General features: G+C 49.7%; 8 protein-coding genes across 8 annotated transcripts; 5 read left to right on the forward strand and 3 right to left on the reverse strand.

Moving 5' to 3' along the window:
• Nucleotides 1-403: 403 nt before the first annotated feature.
• On the forward strand, nucleotides 404-2,165 carry CPAR01_16257 (cytochrome P450; the record flags this gene model as incomplete). The annotated part of the gene is made up of 5 exons (XM_060500502.1): nucleotides 404-1,185; nucleotides 1,240-1,303; nucleotides 1,354-1,587; nucleotides 1,648-1,968; nucleotides 2,049-2,165. The coding sequence occupies 5 exons, from the start codon at nucleotides 404-406 to the stop codon at nucleotides 2,163-2,165; spliced, it is 1,518 nt and encodes a 505-aa protein (XP_060340683.1).
• Nucleotides 2,166-6,835: 4,670 nt separating this feature from the next.
• CPAR01_16258 (uncharacterized protein) lies at nucleotides 6,836-9,000 on the forward strand (the record flags this gene model as incomplete). Its single annotated transcript, XM_060500503.1, has 2 exons — nucleotides 6,836-6,980; nucleotides 7,130-9,000. 2 exons carry the CDS (start codon nucleotides 6,836-6,838, stop codon nucleotides 8,998-9,000), a joined length of 2,016 nt encoding a protein of 671 aa, XP_060340684.1.
• Nucleotides 9,001-9,105: 105 nt separating this feature from the next.
• Nucleotides 9,106-10,739, reverse strand: CPAR01_16259 (C2 domain-containing protein; the record flags this gene model as incomplete). Its single annotated transcript, XM_060500504.1, has 4 exons — nucleotides 9,106-10,140; nucleotides 10,207-10,278; nucleotides 10,340-10,614; nucleotides 10,688-10,739. The coding sequence occupies 4 exons, from the start codon at nucleotides 10,737-10,739 to the stop codon at nucleotides 9,106-9,108; spliced, it is 1,434 nt and encodes a 477-aa protein (XP_060340685.1).
• A 3,842-nt stretch (nucleotides 10,740-14,581) lies between these two features.
• Nucleotides 14,582-15,018, forward strand: CPAR01_16260 (uncharacterized protein; the record flags this gene model as incomplete). Its single annotated transcript, XM_060500505.1, has 3 exons — nucleotides 14,582-14,666; nucleotides 14,727-14,863; nucleotides 14,923-15,018. 3 exons carry the CDS (start codon nucleotides 14,582-14,584, stop codon nucleotides 15,016-15,018), a joined length of 318 nt encoding a protein of 105 aa, XP_060340686.1.
• Nucleotides 15,019-16,148: 1,130 nt separating this feature from the next.
• Nucleotides 16,149-18,082, forward strand: CPAR01_16261 (vacuolar calcium ion transporter; the record flags this gene model as incomplete). The annotated part of the gene is made up of 4 exons (XM_060500506.1): nucleotides 16,149-16,555; nucleotides 16,680-16,875; nucleotides 16,932-17,983; nucleotides 18,046-18,082. 4 exons carry the CDS (start codon nucleotides 16,149-16,151, stop codon nucleotides 18,080-18,082), a joined length of 1,692 nt encoding a protein of 563 aa, XP_060340687.1.
• A 288-nt stretch (nucleotides 18,083-18,370) lies between these two features.
• Nucleotides 18,371-19,774, reverse strand: CPAR01_16262 (uncharacterized protein; the record flags this gene model as incomplete). The annotated part of the gene is made up of 4 exons (XM_060500507.1): nucleotides 18,371-18,664; nucleotides 18,725-19,183; nucleotides 19,235-19,484; nucleotides 19,545-19,774. 4 exons carry the CDS (start codon nucleotides 19,772-19,774, stop codon nucleotides 18,371-18,373), a joined length of 1,233 nt encoding a protein of 410 aa, XP_060340688.1.
• A 1,279-nt stretch (nucleotides 19,775-21,053) lies between these two features.
• CPAR01_16263 (uncharacterized protein) lies at nucleotides 21,054-22,394 on the forward strand (the record flags this gene model as incomplete). The annotated part of the gene is made up of 3 exons (XM_060500508.1): nucleotides 21,054-21,194; nucleotides 21,281-21,571; nucleotides 21,642-22,394. The coding sequence occupies 3 exons, from the start codon at nucleotides 21,054-21,056 to the stop codon at nucleotides 22,392-22,394; spliced, it is 1,185 nt and encodes a 394-aa protein (XP_060340689.1).
• A 1,240-nt stretch (nucleotides 22,395-23,634) lies between these two features.
• CPAR01_16264 (acetoacetate decarboxylase) lies at nucleotides 23,635-24,192 on the reverse strand (the record flags this gene model as incomplete). Its single annotated transcript, XM_060500509.1, has 2 exons — nucleotides 23,635-24,088; nucleotides 24,140-24,192. 2 exons carry the CDS (start codon nucleotides 24,190-24,192, stop codon nucleotides 23,635-23,637), a joined length of 507 nt encoding a protein of 168 aa, XP_060340690.1.
• Nucleotides 24,193-24,771: the final 579 nt, after the last annotated feature.

The raw sequence follows: 24,771 nt of genomic DNA on the forward strand, positions 1-24,771 counted from the left end.
CAGATGGAGTATCCGAATTGAGGTAGGTTCATAATCGGCATTTGGGACTTTTGGTGTCAACGGCCCGGTACACCAAGCCATCCAATCCGCAAACCCTGGTTTATCGACATGGAAGTCAGCGCTGTCATCCTCAAGACGTCTCTAGAATCCCGAGCGATGTAACAAGAGGCGGGGTTCCAACAATCAACGCGTTGGCATGGCAAGAGGTCTAGCCAATATCTGGACGGGGCAAACCCGGAAAGTAGAAGATGATCGCTGTCGGCATTGAAAATACTAGACCATATAATGGGGGACCCTTACGACTGGATAAGAGCCTTGTAGTTGCAATTGAAATTGAAGTCAACTCAATCTTGCCTCCCTCAGTATTGCAATAAAGTTGCAGAACGAGCTGACGACTGGAAATATGACGCCATCAAATTTCACCTCATACCTCGATGCAGGCGCGACACCGCTCTATCTCAGCTTCGCTTTCATCATCTACTATGTCGTCTCATCTATCATAGCTTACGGCCGTCTCCGCGATTTCCCGGGCCCGCTCATCGGACGCTTCTCTTACATATGGCTCATATCAAACGCCCGCTCCGGTCGACCGGCCGAGCACTTCACCAACCTCAACAGGAAACATGGTTCCCTAGTCCGCATTGGCCCAAACGACCTCGTCACTGACGACCCGGATATCCTACGTCGCATGAACGCTGCCCGATCACCTTACGGCCGATCATCCTGGTACGATACCACAAAGCTAAATCCTCACGAAGACAGCTTGTTCAGTCTGCGCGACACCGGCGCACATGACAAGTTGAAAGCGAAGTGCGCAGCTGGATACGCCGGCAAAGAGAACCTGGCGCTCGAAGACGGCATCAACTCCCAGGTCGCTGGTTTCGTGGACCTCATCAAGAGGAAGTATGTTACTACCGACGACGAGGTCAGGCCGATGGACCTGGGCAAGACAACACAATATTTCACGTTGGATGTTATTACCAGAGTTGCGTATGGAAAAGAGTTTGGGTACCTAGCCACTGATTCGGATGTCCATGACTACATCAGCACCACGGAGGCGGCTATACCGCTTCTGCAGCTATGCAGTGAGGTGCCATGGCTTGCCAGCTTTATGTTTTCCAAGCCCGTTCTAGGCGCTGTCGGCCCGAAACATACTGACAAGAGCGGATTGGGAAAGCTAATGGGGTACGTAGTGGTTCCTCTATGAGTAGCATGATGCTGCGATGCTGATCGAAACAGAGTAGCCAAGGAGGTTGTCGGACGACGTTTCGGTACAGATGCAAAGGAGGAACCGGACATGCTGGTAGGTTATCTGTCAGCTATCCTGTCTGGAGCAAAGCTGAGAACAACCAGGGTGCCTTTATCCGGCACGGCGTCAGCCAGAGCGAGTGTGAAACAGAAGTTCTCTTCCAGATCATTGCTGGATCAGACACAACCGCAACAGCAATTCGGACGACTTTCCTGCATCTTATCACATCGCCTCGCGCATATCATACTCTAAAAACCGAAATTAGCACAGCTATCACCCAAGGCCGGATATCATCCCCAATTACCTATGAGGAAGGAAAAACATTACCCTACCTTCAGGTTAGGCCCCCCAAATCTCGCTCCTGATAATCGTAGCCTGGACTTGCTCACCAAAGCCAGGCCATTATCTATGAAGGTCTCCGGATGTGCGCGCCCTTCACCGGCCTTTGCGCCAAAGAAGTGCCCGCCGGAGGAGACACTATCAATGGACACTTTGTTCCGGGTGGCACGCGCATCGCCCAGAACGTATGGGGCACGCTTCGTCGCGCCGACGTATTTGGTAAAGATGCGGACCTCTTCCAGCCTGAGCGATGGATCGAAGCCGACGCGGCGACAAAGGATAAGATGCAGAAGACAACTGAACTCGCGTTTGGGTATGGGCGATGGGGTTGTGCGGGAAAGAATGTTGCATTTCTGGAATTGAATAAGGTGTTTGTTGAAGTAAGCACTGTCTTTCCGCCCCAAGTTTGAGATTGAAGTGGCACTCTGAGGTGCTGAGATGCTGACATTTACACACTCAGTTGCTTCGCAATTTTGAGTTCCAGATTTTGGATCCCGCTAAGCCTTGGCATAGCGTCAATCACAATTTGTTCATGCAGGATAACTTTTGGGTAAAGGTCACCGAACACAAGGATTAAAGACACCAGGCGAGAGTGAATGTGACGAAGTTGATATGCGGGACATTCTTCCGATAGATCCTCGTAGGCCTCGTTTTTGCGCAAAAGATGAGCCGTTCATTCAAGATAACACGCTCACGAGCCCCTGCCTGTACATGATCTTATCGTTTCATAATCCACGAATGATATTGACTCCTCGCGTGTAGTCTTCAGTACGCACACTTCCTCCGATTAATAAGGTATTCTATGAATTCGTTCGAAATTCTTATGGTTTATCAAGTTGTGAAGCTGCACAGGGACCCTCCCTTCTTGAGGAAAGAATCTTCTTTTCCCTCTGCTTGGAATGAGAGCAGTAGTGAGTGTTTGTTTCTATATTCTGCCTTTGCTGGCTGTTCGGGTGGTTCTCGATATTGTTTACACGTCATTAATACACAGTATCAGTGATTACACAGTAGTGAGTGAATATGTGAAAAGATTCATGATTATGATCAAACATAGTAACATGATCTGAAGAAATCCAAGAGTTCTATTAACGACACAAAAGTCTGACTTTCATGTATACAAACACTTTTCATGCTCTTATAAAACACCTGATAACCTTCAAAAGTTAGTCTGAGGCTCATTCTCGAATTCGTCGATGGTCTATAAACCTCTCGTTCCCGAGAACCCCAATGTCAGAGCAGACTTTCTCACCCATGAGCCAAGCAATTGCAAAATGTCGTGCTTCTGGGGGATATGACCAATCAGACTTTGTTCTGCCTTCATGCACGCTAACCAGGCTGGAGTCAAATCTACTAAGTGATCCTAGTTCAATATCTTCCTCTTGCGGCTTGACAGGCTCTCTCGCCGCTGCGTCGATCGTGCGAGAGCCTTTAGCGATGCAAGTCTTGAACCCCGATGCAAACTGGACCAGACCATCAGCTGTATTGAGAGACTCGGGACTGGCGTTAGAACGAACGTTTTTGCCGCTCGAATCCGGATGCCCATTAAAGAAAAGAGCCAATGGACTCGACAACCACACACCAATAGCCCTCCTACGCGTCTCCACAGTCGTGGCAGCGAGAAACAGAAAGGTCAATACGAGTGTGGTTGCGGGAAAGTAGGGTCAATGACTGTTTTGATCTCATACGTAACGCTCTGCTGGAAGATTGGCCCTGATACAAACGCTACAAGCGGTATTGTAGCGCCAAGACTTGCAAAGTGCCTATGACTTTCGTTAGGAACGTCACATTCAGGTAGAAAACATTGGGAAGTAGCCGACCAAAACCGTAGCCTCCAAGGAAGGAACAAACTGCCAAGGGGATAATTGCTAGCAGAAGAAAACGACGGGAAGTCTTGAAGCGATCTTCCATGCGGGTTTCTCATCCAAATCCAGCCGAACTGGCTTATGCATGTTGCGACTGGGAAAAGGATGCAGCTGCGAAAGATAGTTGAAACTATCGAAACCATGGCGTTCAGAGTGATGTGTGAAGACCTAGGCCCGAATGACCAGCTCGGTTCAGGCTTATACCGTCCGCCGAAAAGAGAACCAGAAGACCAAGAAAGGAAACCAGCGCTATTAAGAGCGATAATACTTCATAAACAAGGCCTCAAAAAATAAGTAAAGTATGACTCTGCGCAGCCTTGGTCCGACATAAGGCCCAATGACTCCGAGCTCCAGTGGTGTAAGGCATGCTCTTCGGGCCAGATTCAAAACACCTCTCTGGATATGATTTGGATCGAACTGACTTCGAAAGGCCATCGTGTGGCAATAGATTGTAGGTATCCATTGCGGAAACTTGTGAGAAATGTACGTTGACAGAACCAACAATAACTGCAAGGTAAGTAATGAGTCAACCATCCAAGAGAAAGTTGATGAAGGAGCCAAAGGCTCTCAGTCAAGTTAGGGGGGGCGATCTCTTAAATATCCATCATAACTTGCCGCTTATGCTGCCCCTCAACCACAGCCTTCTCCTCGGGCGTCGAGGCGGACACGCTGCAGGCGCCACAGGGCTCCCTCCGCCATAAATAGAAGTAGCGATACACACAAGAACCGAAGAGGCGAGAGTGCATTGAAGAAGTGGGTGCATGGAATGATTGAGGGCTCTGTCGCATCGGCAGAGCCATACTTCCCGTGCCGTATGGTTCGTGGTTGGGCGAAACCTGTGCACTATTGGTCGCAGGTCTGTAATCGGAGAATACTTCAAAGATGCAAGCAACGCACATAGTTCTGCAAATAGACAGGTGTTTTAAATGTCCAGCATCATGATAATAGATGCAGTGTGTTGTACATGTCAGGTGAGTTGGGCTGTCTTAGGGCTGTGCCGGAAGAGCCTTGTCCTCACCATGGTGGGAGAGTCCACGCTGGTAACTGTGGTTATCTCGGCTGTAAAATGTATCGGTCTTGCGGCGGCCTCTCGGCATTCAACAGGTCACTCGACAATCGTTGATAACCTGATGCCATGTGCTCGTTACCACATGTTCTGTCTCACATCATCGCCATCGTATCTCCAAAATCTTGCAGTGCCTCCTGTCTCTTACCTAGTCTTGTGTGCTTTTCGCACGGCCGGTTCTGGTCGTCGAACCCAAACCCATTCTCGTCTCCCTCAAAATCCTCAATGAGATGAGACTCAGGATTCTTTTCCAAGTCATGTGCATATAAGCCGGGATCATTCGACTGGTTGCAATGTCTGAGCAAATACCACCATCGCCAGGCCGCTGTCGCTATCGCCGCCACCACCATTACCATCGTCCACCCACCCGAAGTCAAGCAAGCACTTACAGAACCAGACGCCTCCCCCACTCCTTTCTTTTTACAATTTCATTAAGTATTCAACTAAACCATAATCCAAAAAGAGTTCGCAAAGCACATTGGCCTACTACATCTCATCCCTGAGTGGACCCAAGGGAAGACGTAATCCGCAACCCACTCTGAGGTGAGATTGGCCGGGGCTCGAACCCGGGATCTCTCGACATCGTGTGGTGACGAGCGAGTGCCATGCGCCAAGTAGGCCACCTACGGTGTCTTCGACGACGACGAGAAGGAAACTGATTGATGGGAGAGGCGGCGGGGGAAGTGTGGGAAGGGCTAGAACAGTTGGGAAAGAGATGGGAAAGTAAGGATGAGGTATGCGGAAGGAAAGAGATAGACGGGGAAGGATGGTGAGGGTGTGGTGTGGTGGCGATGTTGAAACGAGAAGGAGGATGGCCCGAGACTGCCAGGTGAGGGACATGGTCGAAGTAGCCGCCAGGAAGCAAAGAGCAGGAGCACAGGGTTCGAGAACGGAAACAGGGCAACAGCGAGTTCAGAGAAGAACGGGGGAGGCACGGTCAAGCGGTATCATATAAGGTAGCAATGGAAAGACCAGCACTAGAGCACCGGACCGCTTGGACGAGACAACGCGGGGCTAAATTGCACGAGGCCATGGGAAACTGTTCACGCGAAGTGTCTAGGTATAACACTGGATGGAGGGCGAGAACATAGAGGGCAACGTGATGGGAATTCAATAAGACAGGGGATGACTTCAAGGTTGAGAGCAATATCTTTTGGCTGGAGAACGTCAAAAGCCAGGAACAGAAACACCCGCGTTCGATTTGAATTTCCCTTATTGAAGCCCTCGTTTAAGCTACTATCCGTAGCGCTCAGGAAATATAGAGACAGCTATGTCCGTGGCTCATATCGTGTGGTGACGACTCGGGTGCCTCTGTAGCCTAATGGGTACATGCGGTGTCATGACAACTTTTTTACATCCTCAATTGAGTAGGGTCTCTGGTTCGAGCCCCTCTCATGTGTTTTCTTTTGGGTTTTCTTTGCCGCTGACCTCTGGGATCTTTGTTATTAACCTTTACAAATTTTACCTTACTGTCGGCTAGAAACACCTTGAGATCTTGGCGTGACAGAATATACTTTTCACTGCCCACTTTTGCTGTACATGTAGATGTATGTCTTTCTCAATGAGATACAGTCAGCCCCTGAAGCACAATAGATTCATTCGCGTAACCCGCATAGCTTGGGGAAGTCAAGCCGAAAGACTTCAGATTCAGTGTCCAGCAAGAGCTATCCTCGGCTGAAATCTTTCTAATTTTGACGAGGCGAAAGACGTGATCGACGATGTCTTCAATCGGCACTCCAGCTTCTCTACCAAGGCTACACCTACCGAGGTGGGCCCTTGAGAGGCCAAGGCCCGTCTCCGAAGGTATTGGGTTAGCAACGGAAGATCGTACATGCATTTACTCAACGATTGGCATACGCTATTTCAGGACACGACCAAACACTCTGCTGTGACGAAATCTGAAAAAAAAGGCTCCTCGAACGTTCTCTACATCTCAATCTCTGACAACTGCTTCCAGTATCCCTAGCTTTGAACCCACTGATTATTCCGTCGATATAATCGTGAATGAGAACCAATATTACGAGTTTCGTGGCACTCTGTAACCAGAAATAGGTCTTAAATAAGGTAGCTAGAAGAGTGTTTCCATTCTGTTCTGATAAAAGTACTATGATGCTTCACTGAGGTGAAAATTATCCTTTCGTGTCTGTACACTAGAGTTAACTTAAGAAATAGGAGGTATCGTATCTCGAGGGTGCGGAATACGGAGAGTGAAGTGGCCAACGCACTGCTTGGAGAACACAACCAATCATACCCGCACGACAAGACGATTGGTTATCGCAGCGTTCCATGATTGGTTGGACCAACAGGATCAACCGCAACATGTCAGCAGAGTTGCCATGTGAGAGAGGGGCACAGCAAAGCGCTAGAAATCTTGCTGCTGCAACGAGCAAACCCAATCTGTTGAAGAGCCACAGAAAAGCGACCATTAGAAGTATCGCCCCCTTTCAAGTCACAATTGGAGATAGTAAGTGCAATCAGAAGGCAGTTGAGGACTATACGCCGGAGTACTTCACTCAACGACACGTCACCAATCTTGCTATTGCCTTTCATCGCGGCCAATGACCGAACATCGGATGACTACCAGCTTGCGGTCCTTCCTATATCAATCGCTAGATCCAGAAAAGAAAGAAGTTCGCCTCATCGAAATAGCACCTCTGGAGACAGAAGATCCGGGGTCTACGGCGGACTTACCCATTCGCTGTCGTCTGAAGCACGCCAGCCTCAACGAGAGGCAATCATACGTGGCGGTTTCATACGCATGGGGAGATGCCGAGATCACGAAGGACATCCTAGTGGAGGACCAGTGGGTTCAAGTTACCACAAACTTAGAAGCAGCTCTGAAGCAATTGGCTTCTCGACGAATTGGCGAGAACCTCGGATCAACCTTTTGGATCGATGCCTTGTGTATCGACCAGCAAAACGAAGCAGAGAGAGCTCACCAGGTGTCTTATATGAGAGAAATCTACCGCTACGCTACCAAAACCTTTGTTTGGCTCGGCCTGACAAGCTTGGACAGTGATCTGGCAATGAACACTCTTTTCGAATTAAACAAGTTGGTAGACTCGGGGGCTTTTGCTGTCATGTCATGGTCCGAATTCCCATTTACTGAAATCGCCGTCAATCCGACTGTCGATAGAGTCCAGGCCGTGCTCAGAGGGATACTCGGAGAGCTTTGTCACAACAAGTCAGCAAGATTGAACGCTATCGGTTCTTTATTCGAGCGAGCGTGGTTCCAGCGCGTCTGGGTGATTCAGGAACGCGTGCTATCAAAAGACTGTGTGGTCTGTTGCGGTGATACTTGGACCTCTTGGGATGCATTCTATAACGGATTTTGGGTGCTCTGTGGTGTGCGCGACTATTTGAACATTATCGGCGCAGGCACGGGGAGGCGCGACAGCTCCACGCTGGTGGCTTTTCTTACAGCGGCTCTCGATAGGGTTACTCCAGTGGCCTTCACTCGTCCAAACTCTTCACTCTTCGCCCTTTTCTCTTTACTCTCAAGAATGGCAAATAAGGCTCAACTCCAGGCCTCCGATCAACGAGACTATGTCTTCTCGCTGTTAGGCCTGATTAGCCCGGATTTGAGCCCGTTCATTCCAGTCCAGTACAACAAGGATTGGCAAACGATTCGGACAGAGGTAGCCAAAGCCTGTCTGATCTACTACGGCCCGAGAATCCTATCATTTGCAGGGCTAGGGGGGGTACACAGCTATTCCGCGGGTATGAATCTAGGCAAACCGTCATGGGCACCCGACTGGTCCTCGAAATTCCTGGCGCAGCCGCTACACGTCCCATCCATCTTTATGGTCCGAGGCCAAAATAGAGAAAGAGCATACACGGCCTCCGGATCACTCTCACAGTCTCTATCAGCGGCATTCTCGGATAAGAATCCATTCAATACGTACTCGCTATCGTTGAAGGCTATGAAAGTCGGCAAGATCGTCAAACAAGGAGCGCCTTTCGTAAGATTGAATGGGTTGGACGGTGAGGCAGATAGTCTTCAACAGTCATTGTTTATCAGATGGCTCGACGATCTTGGTTCCACACTGGCAGGGACTAATACAGTCTACAAAACCGATGAAGCACTGGGAGAGGCGTTGTGGAGAACTCCCATCGCTGATCGAGAGTTTGCATTCAACTGGGAGACGGAAAGGGCATCTGGTAAAATGTTCACGTCATACCAAGCTTTGAGACAAGGAAAGCATTCCGAGGGCATGAAGTACATGAGTGTTGCCCTTGCCAAACTCGTTGGGAGATGCCCTTTCGTAACCGACGGAGGATACCTCGGACTTGCGCCAATGTCAGCATCAGTAGGCGATGATGTGTGGATAATTATTGGCGCAGACGCACCGTTCATCACTTCGACCCGTTCACGTACTTGTACAACACATTCCCAAATTGTTGGCGAGGCGTACGTTCATGGCATGATGGATGGCGAGCTCCTGCAGGGAACCATAGAGCTACAGGCACTTAATCTTACGTAAATCGATCTTCTCTCATCATAAGATACGTCTCGTTTTGATTAATATCATTCAGTCGTGTATTATCGTGTAGTTATACATGAACATGTTCGTCAAATCATGAGCTAATTAGTGCGCAACCTGCAAGCCGCGAAGAGAGATACTGGCTCTCACAGTCGCGCCAGATCCGACATCGAAGCTCTCCTCCTTCACCAAGCCAGGCGCATGAAGAATATCCTGGAAAGGAATCTCAACAGCACCAGTCTCGTCAGCCTTGTTGAGCAGAGAGATCTTGAAGTTGGCAGGGTTGGCGAGCAAGTCTGCCGTCACAGGGATCCTGAATGCCTGATCGAAAGACGGGTTGAAAATGTCTGTTCCCGGGCTGTACGTCTTGGCGGCAGTGCGGAACTCCTTTGCGCCCCACGTCACCTTGATACTGGGGTTAAGTTCGTCGCGCTGGCCCTGCAATCCGAGGGCGCTGGCTATGAGGACCGTTGCGAGACCGACGATTTGGTGCTCATTCTCACTTCGAGTGGATGTGATGACTTCAGCGTTGTCCACAAAGTTATAGAACTTTGCATGGACGACGATCTTGGCATCAGTAGGCTCGTCCTTGTGGGTAAGAGCCAACTCCTGGGAGCCGCCATTGAGCAAAATGTCCTTGACCGTAGTAGTCGCGATACCAATATCGTCATCGCCACCGAGGTCATCATCCTGGACATCAATAAAGATGCGCTGATCGTAGTCTGCGACGAGGAAGTCGTGGGTCTCGTTCCACTCTGGGTCGTGGTCATTCTTCTTAACAGATGTGCGCCACTCCTCCTCAGCACCAACGTTCACCTTAGCGTAGCAGTCGGGGACATCCTTGACAATCTTGGCCAACAGTCTCTTGGCGCCACTCTTCTTTGGGCCGTTGATACCAATTGCTCTCTCAATGGTAAGGCGAAGAGCGCCCAAATGAGGCAGGTATGTTCTAAAGTAGTCATTGTTGCTGTCAAGCTTCACAAGGTAACGGTTGGGGAGCACAGCCATTGAGGCGATGATGTCCAGAATGACCTTGCGCACAGCCTTATCAACCAAGGCCCAGTCTGCGATGTTTGCAGCATTGGTGAAGTCGAGTTTGAGTTCTGGTGGGTTGATGAAGGCGACTTGCGCAGCTCCAATCTTAATTTTCAAGTCAGCACTCATACCAGCATCATTTATCTAAGAAGTCATGTAAAAGTGACATACCAAGGGGATGATATTTGTTAGAGGTGCAAGCAGGATGGAAAGTCTGCCTTTCAGATGAACATGCTCGATACCCTGTCGTCGTCTGCTTTAGCTATGGGCGAGTCAAGCGGTCATCTTTGTACCAGGGTCTTACCAGTTTGGGCACCATCTTGCCATCGAGCTCGATGTCGCTCTTTCCTTCCCAGATCACGTCCATGTCAAGCTTGATACCGCCGTTGTCAACCTTGTGGACGTCCACTTCTGCTACCCGCATGGGAACAGTTCCGAGGTCCAGCTTGACGAACTTGAGGCTCGCGAGGGGGCCAGGAAGCATCGTAGCGAACATGGGCTCCACAATCTCCTTTACCATCCTGCAGCCGGCAACATTGATGTTTGGCCATAGCTGCTCGATGATATCGTTGAGGAATCCTGACGGGATGTTAGACACAACATGCCGAACAAAGAAGTACTGTAGCCGGGGAATGGGTCCGTTGTGCCCTACCTGCTGATTCGGTGCCTCCAGAGGCGGTCAACTTATCTACGATTCCTGCCATTCTGAATAAGGATGCTGAATTCAGAAAAGTGAATAATGCAGAGGAGAGCAAAGCGGTGTTCGTCGATGAAAGACCAGAGGCCTTGAGGAACAATGATGATATATCAATGGGTCACCGCGAGAGTGGGTCAGCCCGTTTAGAGGGTGGATCAATCAGGGGAATGTCAAGAACACTCCAGCTGAAGCCCAACATCAAAGGGGAAATTGATGGGTGAGCGCATTTGATGCCCAGACTACGCGGTGGCTTGTTATTCGTGTTCCTTGGCAGTGAACATGGAAAGTGGGTTGACGTCACTTGTTAGACTGCGGAGATCACTGGATGTCATACAAGCTTGCTTGGCATAGTTTGCCCTTGAGCTCTATCATTGGGCCTGTATCCCTGCCCGCGCGGGGTTCTGCACTCAGCCGCTGACACACCGCTTGTCGACCCCAGTTCCAGGGAGAACTTGCTTCGATGTCTGGATCAATGACAGCTGTCTTGGATATTGCAGGATCCTCCTGAGCACCAGTCGTGGAGAGACGGGGAGTGGCTGGTGCTGCAATTCGGTGGCGTCGCGGCATGATACGTGGACACGCTAACAGCGCTTCAGACACGCAGCGGGACCATTTTACAGGTGAGTAGATGAACCGTTGAAGGCTAATAATAGGGTATGATGCCAAAGACTTCGGTCTAGACTATGCGATAAGAACAAGGACTTTATAACTTCGCGAAGCTCGTGTTTCATTAGGGACTTTTTTTTGGATCGCGTTCAACATGTGCATTGAATTTTACACACAGCCACTCAACGAGTCTCCTCGTCGTGGTGTTTATACGGCCTTACTGACAATGGTCTACAGCTCATCTTTTTCCACTGAAGACGACTTGCGTAGGGCGGAAAAGAAAGCCCGCACGTCACCCATCCACAGATCGGGGTGACTGACAGCTGGGAAATGCCCGCCAACTCGATGTCTCTGGAGAAACACCAATTTAACGGATCTTTAGACCCATTCTCTTGGCTGTCGAAAGTCAATTTTGATGTCTGGACACACGTGTTCCACAATTGATAGAACTTACTGCGAACCCAAAGTTGCCAACGTCAGGGAACGGGCCATCGCCCATACTCCATTGAGAGACCCCCGTGGGCACGTCTGTGTGGGGAAATTGTGACTAGCATAGGTGTCAATGATTACGACGCTTGCAAGAATCACCCTCAAAGCGGGATTGCAAAACTGGAATCCCAGGTAAGCTCGAATAACTGCGTATGGCCCCGGTATATACATCATCATCGCATCCGTGAGGAGCTCTTCCTCGGTGTAAGGGTAGTCATTGGAAGTGGCGTAGTTGACATTCCAGAACCAGCCAAGCAGACCAATCGGACTATCAGCCAGAGCTTGGGATACAGTCAGAGGTTTCTATCTATGAACTACGGAATGTGCCCAACGGGAGCTAAACCATTTGTCGATAGATTTCATGTAAAGAGTTTCCTCGTCGGTGGTGTGATTCTGCCCCAGTCGAGCCCGGTCTTCAGTGGTTGGCTCAGCGATAAAGAAGTCGCACATGTGACCAAATATACTATCACGGACATCCATGGTCATTCACATTCCGGTGACCCATCCGAGGTCCGTAGTGACTATTCCTTACTTTTCGTAACCGAGCTGGTGCATCAATGTGTCGAAGGCTGATCCCATTTCGCGCAATCCTAGCCCGGGGTGTTCTAGCTCCGGACTGAATCCAAAGCCAGGTAGATCCGGTGCGACGATGTGAAATGACTGTTCGTAATTTTCTGACAAAGGCTTGATGACTTTTGACCACTCTAGATTCGTTGATGGCCATCCGTGAAGGAGGAGTAGTGGTGTTGCATTGGAGTTGGTGGAGACATGATGGATAAAGTGCAGCGGTACAGGATATGGGTGACTCTCGCCGCCCAGGACAGTCGTTGCATAGTGATCGAAATCGTCGTTGAGCCTTTTCTCAACTCTATTCTAATCGTATTGGTTGATCCAGTACTCCGCAACGCCGGTCAGATTCCCAGCGGAAGGCCCTTCAGTATCCCATTCTGAAGACAGGCCATGTGTAGGTCTATAAGATCGTACTTTCTGCAAGGTACCATACAGAAAGGATTCGTGGACGTGAACCTTGAATCTTTGGACTTTTGGGTTCGATGGAAAGTCGAAATTCAGTGTAGGTCGATCAGATGCCTGGTAACTAGTAGCTGTGACCATCAACCACAATAGAGATTGGACAAGCATGGCAAAGGAACGCACATAGTTGTTCGCAGAATGTGAGAGCAGACGTAGAAAATACTTCCTCGTCTAACAGACTAGGGGTTGACTCTATACCCTCACTTTGTGAAGGTGGTCAATTTCGTTCTCTTTCCTTAAGAGTCTCCAAGAAAGACAGCACGTTCATGCTTGCTCTCGAACTCCGTGGAGCTGGATCGATTACAAATGGTGTAGTGGTCTCATTTTGCAGGATCATTTCCTTTTCATTAGAGGACTCTTACAAAATCTTACAAATCCACATGGTCTATCGTAGCGGCTCTCTTCAATCGATCAGCGAGGGCCTTGAAGTTTTACGGTGCAACGGGGTATGGAGCACTCGGTCATGAAAGGTTCCCGACTCGGTCCCGGTAAAGTTTCGGAAGTCCCACAGTGTTGCCTGATGACCTCTGAAGGATGCGACCTGCGGGGCCGTAGACGGTTCAAAAGTGCCTATAACAATATGAGCAGGATGTCTTATTGACTAGGGGGCCCATTCAACCGTTTAATCGCTTGAAGACCCTTGTGACAATATCTGGAGATAGGACTGCACAGCCATCAACTGCCGAGTTGAGGGTAGTTTCATGACTTTGCTTAGGTCCTCACTCAGGGCTCCATATCACTCTAGCTACTGACTCTAGACTTGCTCAAATGTTGCGATCCTTTGAATGAGTTGATTAAAATTGAATACAACACCTGATTGGATCGACACTGAATCAAGCTCCATGGCGTCATCAAGATATTGCAGAGCGCTTAGGTCATACAGAATTCTAGGACGTGGGTGCGCCACTCTGCAAATCAACCTGGGTAGAGGTTCTTTGACAAGAACAGGGTACACTGAAATTCTCTTCCGGGATATGCAGGCGACTTATTACGTATCAGGCTTGTAAGTCTGCCTAACAAGGCTGACAACTTTGGTGCAATGATTTCGCGACGTCGCGATTCAACCTTCGCCGATTACTCATCGGCTGGATCATCGGCTGGAAGAAAGGGGCATGCCATCAGTTGAAGATGAATTAACATAGTCAACGGCTGGAGTAAAGACACTTGGCTACAAAAGCGTGGCTGTCATCCTTAAAATCGGTGCTTGATGAGCTGTGATCATCATCAACTACTATACTCCACCGCCTGACTTCAACTTATCATCATCAAACTTTCAAAGCTACTGTTAGCACCCTCACATAGTCGAGATTCAACATGAGATACTCTTTGGAGACCATCTTCACCTTCGTGCTTCTGGGGAGCACGACTGCATCTTTGGGACCGCTCCGACTCTCCCGAATCACCTACCCTTCCAACGTTGGATGCGGTGAAGTGAACGTCTTCTATACGTGAGAACCGCATAGATCCCTTAAGAAGTAGAGCGTTCGACTAACAACACACAGGTGACTTCCTGCCTATCATTTATACGTGATTGCGGAGCACTATGACCCTGTTGATGTTGACAAGGAACTCCGGAATGACACCGCCGCACTTGTCAGGGCCGGCTTCAATGTTCACGGTACAATGCTTTCGTACCACCAAGTGCTGATCACTTACTGATAAACATTCGTCACAATTTTGTTTCAAGGCCCGGACCAACCAATTACAAATATCGCTGACCGAATGAACGGCACCCACTGGGGTGTGACTGGCGTGGGGTTCGGCCAAAGGGGCGCGCCTATTTTGGACGTTGTCACTCGTTTTGAAGGTATTTGCTTCTGGTAGTTTACATGAAAAACCAGCTGTTGATGCTTACCGCGAACTTTAGATAATCTTCATCAGTTTCGCGAGAATGCGCCGTTGACCCCGACGGTATTCAACTGGGGTCCTACCACGCTGGCCGCCTCTGTGATCCGACATGTACCGTTGAAGGAAGACTGTTCCAACAAGCCTGGAAAATTGATTGTAGACACCGACTAATAGTGCGGATTGAGAAACCAAGACACTGACTTTCCACCATCAAGGCTTATGAGGAAGTATGCCCTCCCGAGCTATGTGAGAAGGTGACCGTCGTCACATCTGGGAGCCTTGAAGAGCTTCTGAAGGGCATTGAACACTAAATTCGCGCAACTGCCGAGGACAGCAAAAGTCTCCGGCACTGTCTCAGCCTTGGGTGTGTAGAGGAATATTCAACATATTTGGCACAACACTCCGAGAGTATTTGCGATGCAGACGGGGCGGAGTGTTCGACAACTCAATGATTTTGTGGCTCTGATTTCTCGCTGTTTGTTCTATTGTACAGATTTCTCTTCGTTCTCATCTCATGATGGACACATTCAATGGTTGATGGTCTAACACTTGGGGCGTACCACATCATGGTTGGCAACCACTGCCAAAGGTATCCTGAGATGCTTACATCCCCCCCCCCCCCCAAATTAGAACAGGCCTGTTCTGTAGCACTGTAAATACAAAATGCTGCTTCACTTAACTTTGCGAAGCCTACACGTACCTGTGGGCAAGAGTGCGGTACGGGTGTGGGTTTTCTCGGAAAGATGAGGACGACGCACAGCTTCTCTTGTGCTCCAACGGCTGACGCGGAATGGTCTATGATGTAACATGAAGTGAAATGTAGATCTACATCACAACCGCAGGAGCATTGTCATCCTAATGGTTGTAGGATATTTATCTACATGACTGTGAGAGATCCGGCCGCTGGAGATTTACCAGCTTGTCTTCATCTTCCCGAGCTTGTAAAATGTCCCGCAATAGGATCCATCGCCGCATGGATAAGCAAATCTCTAGGATCGTTGAGACACGCGGAGCCTAGGAATATCACTAGACTGAACTTGGTAAGCCACATGGGGAGGCATATGGCAGAGCTGGACTGTAGTCGCTCGAACACGTATCTGGAGGCCTCCGTCAAAAATCGCTCTCATTAAACACGCCCCTCACGGGCCATGTGCCGCATCTCAAAATCCCTCATACGATGGCTTTTCGTACACAACAAACACACAAATAACTGGCTTTCGAAAGGCCATGATGTTCAGATGTACGAGGGAAATTTTGAAAGGCAGCAACCGCTCTGGGTTGTATCTTGAGGCCGCTACAACACCCCGTCCACTCAGGTGCTAGTCTGCTCGTGTCGCCACACTCCCCTCATTTCGAGACCGAAAGTAAGCATATGATGACATTTTCTTCATTGTGGTTCTTGCGGATATAGTTCGTCTCATATTTATGCTTGGTTGGGAAAATGCCCTTGCACGCGGTGTACATGTACCCTCGGATGCCCGGAGGCAGCAGACATCTGACCTTTTCCGAAGCTGCCGGCTCTGAGGCTAGTCTCATCTCACGCGATCTTTTGCCCTTGGAAAATAGAACTCTTCCACAACCTGTAGAGTCACCGCAGGTCAAGGAAGCAATTCGAAAGAAAATGTTTTCATTGTGGCTCAATTGCCTTCTCATCTTCGTACCCATTGGCGTCTGGGCGTTTTGGTCTGATAAAGCTCCCCTGGTCATATTCATCACCAATGCCCTAGCGGTGGTTCCACTGTCCTCTTTGCTCACTGGAGCTACTGAGATGATTGCATCCGATGCGGGCGATACGGTCGGAGCTTTGCTAAACATAACAATGGGAAACCTCGTGGAGCTGATTTTATTGTGAGTTAGTCTGGCATATGGCCACAGTTCGCTGACCAAAACGATGATAATTGACAATTCTCCAGCATGTAAGCGTGCCATTTATTGCTCCCATCAAGTCGTTTGATCGTACTGATGTCCGCAGCATCGCCCTCAAACATAATCAGATCCAAGTCGTTCAAGCGTCAATCCTTGGTTCAATGCTTGTCAACTTACTGCCAATTCTTGGCACCGCTCTATGTGTCTGCGGAGTATCGCAACAGGAGCCGGCCTTGGATACTTCAGGGACTCAGCTCCTTGGCTGCCTCCTGTTTGTTTCCGTCTTTGTTCTTCTGATACCGGTGAGTGAGCGACACCTACCTTCCATCTGTTTGAGAACCATATTCATAAACACCAGGCCGCTTTCAGCCATACGTTTCAAGCACGCGATGGCGCGAATGAAGCCATGTTGACAATGAGCAGAGCTTCATCCTTTGTGGTTCTGTTTATTTACATCTTTTATTTCATACATGAACTGAGAGAGCAACACATCTCTGCGATCCGACACCAAGATGTGGCGGACCTAGAAGATGGCAGAGCGATAGTATCACCTGACCCTCCATCATCGTCTCGGACCCGTCGTCTTGAGGACTCTCGTTTGGGTATATGGAATGGCACCAACGAAGTCCGCTGTGCTACTGATACCTTCGTCGAGCTCGATAGCATTGATGATTCCTCACGTTCCGCGTCCTCACGCGAGGATAGAGAATCAGAACGCGGAAGAAAAGAAAACAAGATCGAACAAAGAGACAGCCGCGAGAGCTCTTGCGATAGCTTAGAGTCGTTGAGCCGTCAGTCGATTTGTCATTCGACTGCGGATCCTACTCACCTCAATAGAATCTCTCAGACTACTACCGGCGCTCATCGATGGTCTTTCTCAGATAGATTGCGCATCTTCCAGACTAGTCGTTCGAAAGTCGCAACTCTTCGAGATCGAGAAAAGAGCTCCCGGAGATCCTTGGGACAAAAAGCGGTTTCCGTCATCACCTTAATCATAAGCTCGGCCTTGATGTCAATGTCCACCGAGTTTCTCGTCGGAACCATTGATGACATAACTCATCAAGGCCATCTGTCAGAGTCTTTTATCGGCTTGATAATTCTGCCGGTCATTGGGAACGTGGCAGAGTACGTCACTGTCGTGACGATGGCGTCGAAAGAGAAACTAGACCTCGCCATCGCGGTTGCAGCTGGGTCAGCCATACAGATCGCGCTTTGCGCAGCGCCCATAACTATCTTAGCAGGCTGGATCATGCACCGAGACGCAGCTTTTGATTTCAGCTTGTTTGAAGCGGCTGCCCTCTTAGGCGCAGCCGCACTTTCCACACGGCTTCTGCTGAGCGATGGGCGGAGCAACCTGAAGATGCCGGGTATCAAAGGAACACTCATGTGTGCATGTTATGCATTAATCGGGTACGTATTAGGATATTCAATCTTAATCAAGTGCTGGAAAGGGCAATGCTAATTCCGGATAGAGTTGGCTCATTCCTTTTACCAGATGTTGAGACATAGCGATGTCATGCATCGAAAGCATAGAGACCGGGTGACATTGTAGGATTACATATGCGTTGTCTAATACTATCGCTCAAGCAATGAGAAATTGCTTTACGACTGATGCTTCCCTTGCGAGCCGATTGAAGGCCTTTGTTACATTTATGGGTTTCGTTGTGTCTTTCTATATTAAACACTACTCTAAGTGTAATCTATAACGTGACAACTATCCGTTTGGTGACTCTTCATTTCTACTTGCAGAGTGTCTTGCGTTACATGAGAGTAGTAATCAAAGTAAAGCCGATTTCTTCACAAGTAGATATAACAGTACGGGCCAGCAAGAGTGCTCATCGTGTCTCGAATTTTGATAGGAGGACCGGCAGCGTATCCGTACTCGAGAACATCGTCAAGAGTTGTGTTGGCACTTGGAGGCGAGTTCAAGAATGTGTTGGTTCCCATGACGGCATCATCAGCAAACTGACGAGCGTTGGGTGACAGCATCTGCCACATCCACCAGACGCGATCAATCTGCGCGTGATGCAAGTAGAAAGCGGGATCACCGGGCGATACGAAAAAGTCTCTTCCAGGGTCACCTCCAAGAGTCTGACGAATGTTAGCTTCGCGTTGTGACATGAATAACACAGAGGGAACGGAGCCACTTACGAAATGACCACCTCCGTGGATGCCCATGCCCATGGTACCCGAATCGGGATCTCCCTGCATCTCAACTTGGAACTTGCCTACGTTCTGAGGAACCAGGATGTTGTGCAGGATTGCGGAAGCGTTCGAGTACCTTCGGTTGATAGCCGTAGTCAAGTCGCGCTTCAGGCAGCGGGGGTTATAGGCAAAGAATCCGTCCGGGTTTGTTTCACTGCCTCCGCCCGGAAGAGAGAGAGCCAAAGGGCCAAGGTTTACAGACATATTCATGAAAGGACCGGATGTAATGCAGCCACCTCCAGTTCCGGTTGGAAGGCGAGCGGCTTCCGAACCGTCAGGGTTGGTAAGGATGATGTCTTCCTGATCAGCGATGAACTCCCCATTGCCAGACATTGATGTCTCGGTGCCGTCGAAAATGGGAGAGCTATCGACACCAGTTACGGCGGTCTTTGCCCAGTCCCAATACTGTCATGCTGATTAGCCGATGGCTATCATGGGTTTGTACAGGCAACTTACAGGTTGAGTGCCCTTGTAGCCACATTCCTCTCTAAGCGCCTCCTCGTACAACCAAGTGAAACGTCTGTGCCAGGATAGAAACGTGCCGGTGTAGTGGATGGTGAAAGTCTGGTTAATGTGTGTGGCAACGAAGTCATCGAACCGAGTCTTTGCACCAGGAACAATGTCGGAAGGGGTCAGGGCAGGCTTTGACTGAAGGCATTGCACGGCCTTGATGTAGTCGAGCTTTTCTTGTCTTTGTAACGAACCCCTAGATTCATGTTAAGGGCAGTTCAGATTACAAGGCGAGCATGGCCAGGACAAAGCTTACCACTCTTTGCGGATTTTGATGTTTCCAAGAGAGCAGGAGCTTCCACGCTTCTGGATTTCTCCACTTTGGATTATCTCTTCCGACTTCTGGTAGGCAGCCTGAGCGAGAGCCGCGAGCTGATCGACATTCTCGGCAGCAGCAGCGGCCCCGTCATCGGTCTGAGGGAGTGGGTTGCCGAGAACAGCGGAAGCCGCCTGAAGGGCGAAAACACCAAGTGAGAGAACGTGCATGATGAGGCCTGCTGTGTGGGACAAGAAAACAAGGCCTCAAGAACGAGTGGCTCAGAGCTTGAGTACTTTCTGAGTGCGGGAGAGAACTTCTGCAGGAGAAGCGCCAGCCGTGTGGCAGATATATAACCCTCCCGCCGACCTACTTCCGATCAGAAGAGACTGAATCACATCAGTGACAAGATAAGAAGTCGACCGAGGCCCTACTACATCGTCGTTGGTGCTCTCTCCGTACGTGATATTCAGGGATTCTATGGTGGATCATGTCGCGTAAAAGGATCCAATTTGCATCGCCACCAACCCGGCCCAAGTAAACACCTCCCAAATAAGAATTCTGCGAAATATCTCTCAGTCGCGAGCAATGTGTTGTTCCAACATGCAATTGGTTCCACTTTACGGGGAAGAAAACCCGTCGGCCGTTTGGCGAATCTTGGCTTCCAAGGCCGGAACAGCGGGAAAGACGGCGGATTACCCGACTTCATCATGCAGGTTGAAGCCGGGGTTGCAGAAACGGTCCAAGGTCCGGGCCAGTTGGTTTGTTGGTTTTAGATTCCCATGTAAGACTCTTTACCTGATGCAGCCTTGAACCCGACGCTGTGCAGATTTATCCCACGGCTCTAGCAACAAAGGCTCAAGGCTTGCGCTGATCCCAGAACAGGCAGAGAAGGGCCGTGAAGTCGAAAAGATTCTGACTTTATGCAGATTCTAGTCCCAACAACCAACTCGCAGCCAGGGGCACCGTCATACCATCCTGCAGAATTTCAAACCCCCGTTTATTAATCCCAGCATCACAGCATTGCCCTCCCTTTCGCCAAGTTGTAAAGCCACCAACCATCTGAAGAAAAGGGTGCGGCGCAGACACTCCGATGCAGAACTGACATGACTGGGAGCCCGGGTGAAGGACTTTTTGTATTCGTACTTTCTATCGCAAAAATAGTCGATGCCATAGACCTTACTGAAAAGGCAACTGCTGCGAAGAGATGGGCCGATGAGGGTTTGCGAACCCTTGCAGCTTCATTTCAATCAGCCAGAGTCTGGTTTCCAGTCTGAGGCTGGAGGCGGAATGCCAAGAAGGCACCGAGAGCCTGCTGTCAGCCTAATTGGGATAATTCGAGGAATAGACTCGTGGCTTCTATGACTTTATGGTGTGTGGCCGGAAAACGGAAGACATGGCGCGCCTAGAGTGGCTGATGTTATCAATGCTCTGCTCTCCAAACTAAACCGAATCTTTACATCTTTCTCAGTCATCTGATGCCAAAAATTCATCATCCTTCATCAGAGAATGGAGTTCGTCTCGAACCCGGAGGAGAATGAGGGACCCACGGTGTTGGCCGCAACACTAACTGTCACTTCTGTGGCATTGATTGTCGTGGCAGCTCGCCTTTGGGTGCGCCTTCGCATGATTCACAGCTTCGGATTCGATGTAAGTTTGCAATTTTTGGGCTTACGTGATATCCCTTCCAATAGAAAGTAGGCATTAGCCTTGAATCGCTGACAATGATCTCAAAGGACGGGTTCATGACATCCGCGATGGTCATCGCGATTGCTGGTCAAGGAGTCTTGATCGTGCAGGTCATTCACGGAGTTGGCCGCCACGTAGGAGACATTGATCTCGTCAAAGACTACCCGATAGCGATGCAAATGGCCTTCGTCTCTCAACCCCTTTTCCTGGCTGCTATCTGTTTAGTCAAGCTTGCTGTAGGGTCGTCGCTACATCGAATCGCCTCCAAAAAGCTTTACAAGAACCTCATCACTGGGGTCATGGTCTTCATGACCGCTTACACGATTGCCTGCGTTTTCGTTAGTAACTATCGCGTACCTCCAGAGCACGGTTGAAGGTCCTATTGCTAACACAACGGATTCGTCACAGACCATTATCTTCCAGTGCACAGATGTACGCGCATTCTGGGACTTCAACGTCAAGGCAACCTGCTGGGATGTCGATACGATCAAGGGTCTCTCCTATGCAAACTCTTCGATAAATATCCTCACAGACTTGCTCTTTGGAATCGCGATTCCGGCACCCATGCTTTGGGGGCTCAATGTTCCGCAAAGGGTTCGAATATCTCTCATGATGGTCCTCGGCCTGGGAGTCTTTGCATGCGCAGCAGCTTGCGCCAAAGTCTACTATATCGTCACGAGTTATGGGAGGGCCTTTGATCCAACCTGGGACTCGCGAGATATTCAGATGTGGACCGTCATCGAGGCCAATGTCGGAATCATAGCTGGAAGTCTGCCAACTCTACGACCCCTCTTCAAGGACTTCCTGGGTAGTATCTACGGGAAGGGGTCCAAAGCGCCAACAGCGGGAGCATACTACGGCCGTGGTACGCTACGCAGCGGCAGTAACTGGCAGACTCTGTCAAACACCCAATGGCCAGTCAAGCCGGGCGAAGACAGAGGCGAGAAGTTTCCCAAGAACCAAATGAATAGAACAGGGAACGATTACGAGATGGAGACATACGCCACTCGGCCTGTGGGAACCACGACCGTCGCGGCTGGGGCCGGGGGCGATGACAGCGATATTAGTGAGGACAAGGTCGAGCTGCGGGACAGCTTGACCGATGGGCGGGGTATTAAGAAGACTACTGTAACTACAGTCATGTACTCTAGCTCTCCATAAAGAGGAAGTTTATACAGGGTGATCTGTCTCTTCTGATTATCGTGCCAATGGTTTGGCATGTTGGCACAAATGTTGATTTAGTTGCCTCCCTTGCCCTCGCTCATTACAGCAGGAGGTCCATGTCCCGCAAAGCGTGCCCCTTGAGCTGTCAGAATTCTCGGCTCTTCAAACGCCACAATGTTCCTGACTGTAACCTCACGCCGGCTAATGGATACAAGAAGGATTCTTCACTTCGTTCGCTTCTGCATCTTTTTACCCATTCGGAAATGTGGTCCGAGACCAGGCAGTCTCATTGGTCGAGGGACAAATGCTGTGTGGCCTGGTAAGAAAGGCGAGGAAGCATCATACCCGGTATGATAATGCGCCAGTGTGGCGAGGCCGGAAGTAATCCTTGCGCGAAGGAACTTGTTGTTGACGAAGTGTGTTGGATCAACCCTGCGGGCCTTGAACCGCGGATGCGACTGATACCTGGAGGCTCGGATTACGTCCACTTTTCAGAGCCCTGGTTAGTTTTTGGGTCCGAATTCAAACGGTGTCCCTTTATCGATAAGTGCTGGGAACTTTACAAGACGAGGGATCCTTGATCATATGCGATCGCAATTTCTCAGACGTTGTGTCCGATCGTATCCGTAATGGGCCTGACTATCCGCAATGACCACACCTAATCTCACCCCCCGGTCCGGCCGACTTAATAGACCTCAATATTGACAGTTCTGCTTGGTCTGACAGGGTCAATGACTGCCCGAGTGTCGAGATTGAACAGTACAGAAAATAGTGCCTTTAGATAGCCATACGAAGCGGCCATAGAAATTCAACTTCGGTTATCAATGGGAAGGTATTTGAAATGATCGGACAACGAGATTCGATTTCAACTCCATCACACAGCCAATCACTCACGAACCCACTTAGTCACCAACTCCTCCGTTATAGCCATCGTAGCATCTCGCTTGAAGCAATCGCTTTGTCGATCGACATCGGCTTTCTCTTTCCTCCGATTCTTTCGTTTCGAACTAACTATTCGAAGAAGTCGTGGAGCTTCGCAGTTGGATTCACTCTCATCACGAAAGGTTTCGCCAAATCCGGGCGAGCGCGAATATGCGACATGTGAATTTCAGATGCTAAGACTGATGCCAATGCTCCAAGGTGAAGTCTCATGCCATCTTAGACCGTTATCTACTAGGTGAAAGTCTAAAGTACTTGAAGAACTCAATCACTTAGACCCGACCTGATCCTTAAACTTTCAAACCTTGAAACTCTCACCGCCACACCGAAGCTCGCCAGTCAGACCCCGTGCAAAGAAGCTTCCTTCGTATCGTAAAATATTCACACCGCACCAAGGATCAAATGCAGAGCGGCGCGGAAAAGTAATCTGACCATGGCCAGCCCAGATCTCGCGAAATTTCCAGTCCATGATCGTAGGAATCAGCTCTTGAATCGCCGATGTTCCCACACACGGCTGTGGAATACTACGAAGATTGAGCCCCCATTTGTCTGCGGCACGCAAACTGGGAATACGATGGTCGGGGACGAATTCGCACTCGAAAAGAGTTCGTCCTGCCGGCCTCTGCGCATTTGCCAGAACCAGCCGGGTACCGTTTGTCGTCCGAATATCGGCCTTGCCAAAGACTTTGGGAAAGCCGTACTGCTCACGTCCTGCAAATATGGCTGCCTCGTTGTCGAGGATCAAGATGAGACTGTATATGAACTTCTCGTTCTTATAAGTCACCTCGACTTGGTGGACAAACTACTTGTACGCCCCCACAGAACTCATTCCGTAGTCGAGCACTATGGTTGACATGAGAGGCTCATCCTCGAGCTAGCATATTTGGGACCAGATGGCGAACTTGAGATGCGGCGACGCGGTAGGTATAGCCCAGCATCATATCGATTGCGAAGCTGTATGGGTCTGGAGGTTTCGGGTATGGAGGTAAAAACATGGGGACCGATTCCGCTTCGAAAGATAGCGCACCAAAGCGCATTTCTACTGATCGTCAACTTTGATTGTGTGAGGTGATAGGTATTGCTATGCTGCAATTATCAACATCAAAGCCAGTGGGCAACGATAACATAAAGCATTTCTCGACTTTCTTTATGTTCAAAAGTTTGCGCCTATTCATGTCTCTGATCGGTGTCCATGGTGCGTCCGAGAAGACCGCCTCGGACCCTGTAGGCGCTGCATGGTGATGCTGTTCAGGATGCTTACTCGCTGGTAAGAGTCAGGCTTTACGTTACCACCATGTAAGACATTGAACTAAGTGGGCATCGCCCGAACCACGTTGATCAAGTGGGGATTGTCCGACATGCCTGTGCCTCGGCCACGGCGTCCGCATGTCCGCGAAAAGCCGTTGGCAACCACAGTCGCGCCGGCCGAGCTCTC

This window comes from Colletotrichum paranaense (genome assembly GCF_030867605.1).
Source record: "Colletotrichum paranaense strain IMI 384185 chromosome Unknown Scaffold_24.1, whole genome shotgun sequence".
Classification (NCBI taxonomy): Eukaryota; Fungi; Ascomycota; class Sordariomycetes; order Glomerellales; family Glomerellaceae; genus Colletotrichum; species Colletotrichum paranaense.